The 7,405-nt window shown below is 32.3% G+C and overlaps 2 protein-coding genes across 2 annotated transcripts; both read left to right on the forward strand.

Annotated features, from left to right (window-relative positions):
- Nucleotides 1-2,004: 2,004 nt before the first annotated feature.
- LOC107480937 (putative F-box protein At1g65770) lies at nt 2,005-3,240 on the forward strand. Its single transcript, XM_016101133.1, has one exon. It carries the CDS (start codon nt 2,005-2,007, stop codon nt 3,238-3,240), a length of 1,236 nt encoding a protein of 411 aa, XP_015956619.1.
- Nucleotides 3,241-3,964: 724 nt separating this feature from the next.
- Nucleotides 3,965-4,653, forward strand: LOC107480936 (uncharacterized protein At4g22758-like). Its single transcript, XM_016101132.3, has 2 exons — nt 3,965-4,232; nt 4,472-4,653. The coding sequence occupies exons 1-2, from the start codon at nt 3,965-3,967 to the stop codon at nt 4,651-4,653; spliced, it is 450 nt and encodes a 149-aa protein (XP_015956618.3).
- The last annotated feature ends 2,752 nt before the right edge of the window (nt 4,654-7,405 follow it).

Below are 7,405 nucleotides of genomic sequence, written 5' to 3' on the forward strand. Positions count from 1 at the left end.
TATCGTTATTCTTTTGTTGTTGTTGCTGCTGTATTTTTTTGTCTTTCTCTTCGGTGAAGAAGCAGTAGAAGGTGAGGAAGAAAAATTTTAAATAGTGCAGAACGAACCGAACACAGTACTCTTGGTAAACCGAACATAGTACTCATGGTGAACCGAACACAATACAATTGTATAGTACTGAGTGAATGAAACATAATCCGTTATATAAAATCAAATTCAAATAACTTTCTGCCGAATGAACCGAACACAGTACTCATGGTGAAATAATTGTATAGACTGAGTGAACGAAACATAATCCATTATATAAAATCAAATTCAAATAACTCTGCTTACAATTTACATATTATCAATTCAATTCAGTACACCTCCGTCCATTTAATTCAATTCAAATTAGCAATTGTGTTCCATTCAATTCTATTCAAAATTGAATAATCCAAACTTTGTGAGTTTAATTCGTTTCAGAAGAGTAATCCAAATCGCTCTACTGATTTGAAATTGAGTCATTTATTGTTTCGATTCAGAAATGCAGATCGAATAAGAAAACGAACAAGAATAGGAAGAAGATAAATGCAACGTAACTAGATCGAAATAAGAAAACGAGAAGATGAATGCCACCAGAGGAGAACGACGAAGGCAATGGAAGAATGCAAGCAGAGAAGAAGAAGGTTTACGTTGAGCAAAATTTTAGGGTCAGCACGTTATATGTAGCGCGTGTATGACAAACGAGTGATGGGTGGAGGACGCGTTTGTGGAGGAAATTACTTGGTTAACAACCATGTAAAAATACATAGATGCAGCTTTTCTGATAAAATAAATACAATAAAAAATAAAAATATGAAAGAGAGTACTATAAATTTTAAAATGTTAAACAAAAAAAATATATTCTATAATTTTTTTAGTATCATCAGTACTCTGTAATTTAATATTATTTTAAATTATAAATTTTTATTATTTATGATTCTATTATTACTTATAATTAATTTTTTATTTATTTTATACTTTTTGATAGAATCATAATTCATATTATGCAAAATTTTGATAATAAATGTATTATATAATAATTACAATTACAAATTTTACAACTCCGAATAAAAAATAATTTTTTTTATATAAAACGAAAATAGAATACATTAAAGAATCGAAAAAAATTCATATAGATAAGAAAGAATAAAAAATTCCACATATATCATATGAATAAAAAAATATAAAAATTAAAATATAAAAGAGTATTAAAAATAATAAAGAAAATAAAAATATTCACCTTACTAGTGATGAAAACAAATTTAAAAGATTTTGATAAAAAAAAATTGATACAAACCTTGTATAAAATAAGTTTGTGTCATATTGATTTATACGATTGTGCCACGACAGTAAATGAGAATTTTACAATTTTAGAAAATAAAAATAGTAGATATTTATATAAAAATGATACAAAAATAATTAAATTTAATATATGTTATTATTCAATTGAATTAAAACATAACTATTAAATATAATTAGTATCTACATTAAAACTGTAATAATTATTTTTAGTTATAAATATTTAAAGTGTATAATGCCACATTAATATTTGTTTACTATATATACATATATTTTAATATATCATAAAACATTCATGAGTTAATATTTAAAAAGAGATAGATCAACTTCACAAAATTTTTACTGCTGTTATTGTATATTTTTTATTTTTAAATAATTATATATAAATTATAAATATTTTTATTTAAAATTAAACACAAATAATAATAACAGTAAAAGATTTTATTTATCTTTTAATAACACTTTAAATTTCAAATCTTTTTTGTATCACCTCAATCTATCTAAATCTTATCTTTCAATCATATCTTAATTTACATAAATTGATCAAATTTTTTTTATTGTCATCTATCTATATATATAACTTAGCTAAAAACTTTTGTAGTGCACTTTCTTCTTCATAAATTAGTATTGGAGAGTCCTGTGTCAATTGACAATTTGACATAGCTCGAGTCTAACATACACATCATGGGTGAGGTTGATCAATGGGAAAACATTCATGAAGATATGCTGAACCAAATTGCAAAGCGACTCTATTCATATGATGACTACCTACAACTTCCATTGGTTTGCAAGCAATGGAACTCCAAACTTCCCAAGATTCCCAATGGCATCAAAGCTCCGTGGCTGCTAGTACCTATTGGTGGCGCTGCTAAAGAACCTTTCAAAGCTGGTAAGGACATCTGCCATGTCTCACAACTACCTACCATTGATGAAGAAACTGTTGACACTTTCAGTGTGGAAGAGAAGGGAATTTACCATCTCAAACTAGAGCTGCAATACAATCTTATCCGTGGTTCTTGTCATGGATGGCTAATAATTGTATCCATATATGAAGGCACTATACGAATGCTAAATCCATTGACAAAGGTTTGCTTGGATCTTCCTCCAATCTCAACTCTACCAAACGTAAATGATGATGGAGATGAATGTTCTTATTATCTTGGACCCTTCAAATACATCACGGACATTGTATATGCATATAAAATTATAGTTTGGAAGGTTGTTATAAATTCAGCTCCTATCAATGACAATGACAATAACAATAATTTTATGGCTGTGGCTTTATATGGAGCAGCTCATTTGGCTTTTTACAAGTCGAATAGCAGGAAATGGATCAAATTAACAACCAATGCCGATCGATATACATACTTTCAAGACGTTATATTTTTTCAAGAGAAGATATATATAATAGATGATAATGGCCAGTTATACGAGTTTGATACAAACACAAAGGCAGAGCCCGTGAGAATAACTCATGAAGTCACGCCTCCATCTGATGTTGTCACTCAAGAAGAAGTCACCAATCTTAAATACCTGATTGGTTGTGCTGATGGAAGTTTATTGATGGTGGTAAGACATGTTCATAATTTGATGCAGCAAGATAATCAGCGTTCCTATGAGACTATCAAATTCGATATTTATGAATTGAAGAAAAATGCAAACACATGGTCAAGAATAACTAGTTTGGGGAATTATGTGTTGGTAATTGGATTCAATGGTTCTGTTCAAATGTTGGCTGACGATTTTTCAAATTGCAAAGGAAATCAGATCTTCTTTACTGATAATTTTGTTGATGACCAAACGTTAGACGACGTTGTTTACTATCATAATATTGGCATCTTCAATTTGGAAGATGAGAGTTGTCAAACAGTATTATCAGATGTTAACTTTTTTTGTCCTCCTGTTTGGATATTGCCTTAATTAGCTTTAGGTTTTTTTCCTTTTATCCTTAGATTTTCAATTTGTACTTCTAGAAAGTATTGTGTTTAGATCATTTTGCAAACTGTCTACTAAATCTTTATTTCTTCCTTTCATCAAGTTTAATATATAAAGGTGATGTAATGACATTATTTTAGTCAAATATTTCTTATTTATTTCTTTATTATTTTTTTATCATTAATTAGACATTATATTTTTATCGCAAATCTCAAATCTTAAGATAAACTTAACCATGTTAAGATGTTAATATAAGTTGATTGGTCATAGTTATTATTAACCAAAAAAGAAAGAGCACAACAGTGAAAATAGGACGGGGAATAAATCTTTCAGTGGATACAATGATACATAGATGAATGATCTAAATTAATACACAATCTTTTAAGTGCGTGTATATCTCTCTTAACATCACTGAAAAAGATAAACAATAATAACAACCATTAAAATATATAAGTAGAAGAATTGAGTGCATTTTTGAATTCGCATAGCATTCTTCCAAGGTCACTCCATACTCAAAACCTTGCGTTGAATGCTGGTTCTTAGATGCTCTTCTTCTTCTTCTCGAAGGTTGCTGGAGTTTGGAATGGCAACCACTTCCTTTTGTTCCTACAAAACTGTTTGGTACTACCGCTGCGTGGGCCTTGATCCTTGAACTAACCATTTATATCATACAATCCTTATTGTTAAAGAAGAATAAGAGTTTATGATGATGAAGAAGAGTGCTTTTGAGAAGATGGTGATGCAGAAGAACAAGAGCAAGGGAAGCCACGAGGATCAGAAGCAGCAGCAGTGTAAGAGGTTGTTGGTGAGTATCAACGTACTTGGGAGCGCAGGGCCAATAAGGTTTGTGGTGAATGAAAAAGACACTGTTTCTGCGATCATTGAAACTGCTCTCAAGTCCTATGCTCGTGAAGGCAGGCTTCCTCTTCTTGGTTTTGATCCCACCGACTTCCTCCTTTATAATGCATACTTTGATGGTATCACTCTTACTCAATAACACCTTTTTAGGTTTCCATGAATTTTTTTGTATCAAACTCTAAATTTTTAAGCGATAGAAATTCTCTATATCATATGAATAGAGATACACTTGGTGTTAGAGAGTAACAAGATGTGATTTTAGAAGAGTCCAATATTATAATAATGTAAACTTTGGTTCATGAGATTTTTGAAGCTGACTGGTTATTTTTATTGGTTTTTATGGAAACTGCTTTGAGAGCTCTGAATCCATTGGAAGCCATAGGATCTTATGGAGTGAGGAACTTTGTGCTGTGCAAGAAGCAAGTATGTTCATCAAAGACAGAATGGAACACAGAGCTGATATCTCAGAAAAGCAATGGTGGTAGTGGCTGGAAGGCATGGTTCAACAAATCATTTGGATTGAAAATTTTATCCCATTGAAGAGATATATCAATTTGAGCTATGAAAAATAGTGTGGTGTTGATCCATTTGGTTGTTGATGACAATGTCGAAGATGACCATGGGTTAATTTCTCTTTGGATTTTAGATTTTTTTTTTGTATTAAGTTTCTTTTTTTTAAAAAAAAGAGATATATCAATTTAGTGTAGAAAGTGTTCTAGCTATGATTGTTCTTTGTTATTCAATAATAATGTGTTTGTTAGTTGCAGTTGTGTGCCACTGCTACTACTAGTTTAATTGCTTTGTTCAAGATAGCATAGACGATGTTTTTAACACTCAAGATTATATATTATATGTGTTTTTTATTAAGCAAAAGATGCATTTTCTTTATATGTATATATCGATCATTCGATCTCTTTATTTATTTACACGCAACCCGTATTGATTTTAGACTTCAGAATTAATTAACATGGGAATGAATATGCTATTTGTTTGGTATTGCAATTCATTTCTCTTTATGATTAAAGGTACTACTAATCTTATTCTATATATTGAGAAATTTGATATATAATATGCAAAGTGGAAGATTTTTTATGCAGTTTCTTTAAAAAATCAACTAAAAATAAAGTAATTTTAGTCAATTAATTAAAAAATAGGTCCGTTACAAAATAAATAACTTTTTACTATATTAGTTTTTCAAATTTTAAAATAAAAAAAAGGAGTTGCTTAGATTGTATTATAGTTAATTTCCTATATTTTTTTACGTGTGCTTTGGAGGATAGGATAATTAAGAGCACTCTATGTTCTTAAATATAATCCATTAAAAGAAAACAAACACACAAGCCTTAGTAGTCAAGGTTGGAATATTGAAAAAAGGAAAAAAATGTGGGAATACAGATAGCCATAGAAGGTTTGATATCGTTAAAACAGAGAAAGTATTGCAGAGTCCTGTGTCAATTGACTCCAACCAATGACAATAACAATAATTTTATGGCTGTGGCTATATATGGAGCTTGTAATTTGGCTTTTTACAAATTAGTTACCCATATCAAATTATCTAATGTTGGCTGATGATTTTTCAAATTGCAAAGAAAATCAGATTTTTTTTATCGATAATTTTGTTGAAGACCAATCATTAGACACTGTTTACTATCATAACATGGCCAGTTATAAGATACAGATTTATTTATACAGTTTTAAGAAGGTGTTGACAAGTAACAAAGATGATAGTATTAAAGAACAGGCTTGGCAAGGTTTTATAACATTGTCTACCTTGGCGGGTGAATGTGGAGCCGGCTAATGAAAGCTGGAGCCGATGTAATAAATCTAAAAGTGGGTTGTAACAAGTCAGTGGGTTGAGCCTTTGCTTTAGTTGTTAGTTTTTTGCTGGGCCTTTGCTTTAGTTGTTAGTTTTTGGCCATGAGTGGACTGGGCCTTTGCTTTAGTTTTTAGTTTTTGGCCATGAATGGACTAGAAACGAAATGACATAAGAAGATAGTCCCGTACTTCACGCCAGGCACAGCAACCATCAGCACCGAATAAAAGTGCGGGGTATACCAGCAACGTAAGGTGAATTTGGTGGTTGGTATTGACTCCATAGTTGAAGTAGCAGCAGTGGGCGAGCGGAAGTAGATCGGTAGACAAACCAGGAAATCATTAAGGGACTGGCCGTAGACCTCGTCGTCGCCGGGTCTACGACTGTGGGGGCCAAGTCAACATTATAAATGGCCTGGCTCCACACGTGATGATGAATCGGAGGGTCGCGCTGCGAGTGTTGAATTGTGGCAGCTGTGGGGACAAACCACCTTGGTGCGTTGTCTTAAAAAACCAGCCTACTTCATACCTGCACCGACCCAGGAAGTAGTGCAGCACCAGCTTCCGCCCGCGCTCGCAGTGGTAGCGTCTCATGCAAAGCCACAATCAACGCCGGATACGAGAGGAACCAGCAACCTACACTGGAGTTGGTTTCAAGCCTTTGACCTCTGTCGCGGCAACACCTTCAGCGGCTGTCTCTCTGTCTCTCGAACTTAGGACATCAATTTTGGGCATAACATCGTTAGTGCTTCGCCCTCCTTTGATGCATCAGGATATGCGGCTGGGGTTTTTTTTCTCCCTTCCATTCACAAAGAAAAAAACAAAGCCCATCTTCTTTGGATATCCAAATTTTTTTTGGCATAGTCCACCAACAAATAGTCCAACCAAAAAACTTTGGCTAATGGCTCAGCTAACCCTAACATCAACTGATAGACAAGCCCTGCAATAGCAGAGCAACGTGTCGATCTCATATGAATTTGGGCAGAAAATCTATAAATCTATACCAATTTCAATCTGTACAATAGAATGACCTGAACATTGGCATCTTCAATTTAGAAAATGAGAGTTATCAAACAGTATTATCAGATGTAAGCTTTTTTTGTCCTCCTATTTGGATATTCCCTGAGCTTAGTTTTTTTTTCTTTTTATCCTTAGAGTTTTAATTTGTACTTTTGGAAAGTATTGTGTTTAGATCATTTTGCAAACTGTTTACTAAATCTTTATTTCTTCCTTTCGTCGAGCCATGTTTATTTCCTTTTTTATTATTAGCATCACAAGTTTTGTAACACCCTATTACACAAAGCATTATACCTAGGATATAATACAGAGGTGGTGAGGCGCTACGACCTCTAAAATAAAATGTGTACATATAATAGCAGAAAGAATATAATAAACTAGGAGCCTTGAAAAATGGGTAAAATAAAAATCACGAAATAAAAATGCAACGCTCTGGAAACGGAATGACTGGCATGTGGAGAGA

Source organism: Arachis duranensis, chromosome 3 (genome assembly GCF_000817695.3).
Source record: "Arachis duranensis cultivar V14167 chromosome 3, aradu.V14167.gnm2.J7QH, whole genome shotgun sequence".
Taxonomy (NCBI): domain Eukaryota; kingdom Viridiplantae; phylum Streptophyta; class Magnoliopsida; order Fabales; family Fabaceae; genus Arachis; species Arachis duranensis.

Bases quoted from the DNA above. Each gene is read 5' to 3' on its own strand.
- LOC107480936 (XM_016101132.3), top strand. From the start codon at position 3,965: ATGAAGAAGAGTGCTTTTGAGAAGATGGTGATGCAGAAGAACAAGAGC. The intron at 4,233-4,471 runs GTATCACTCTTA...CTGCTTTGAGAG, and splicing joins TTATAATGCATACTTTGATG to CTCTGAATCCATTGGAAGCC.
- LOC107480937 (XM_016101133.1), top strand. From the start codon at position 2,005: ATGGGTGAGGTTGATCAATGGGAAAACATTCATGAAGATATGCTGAAC.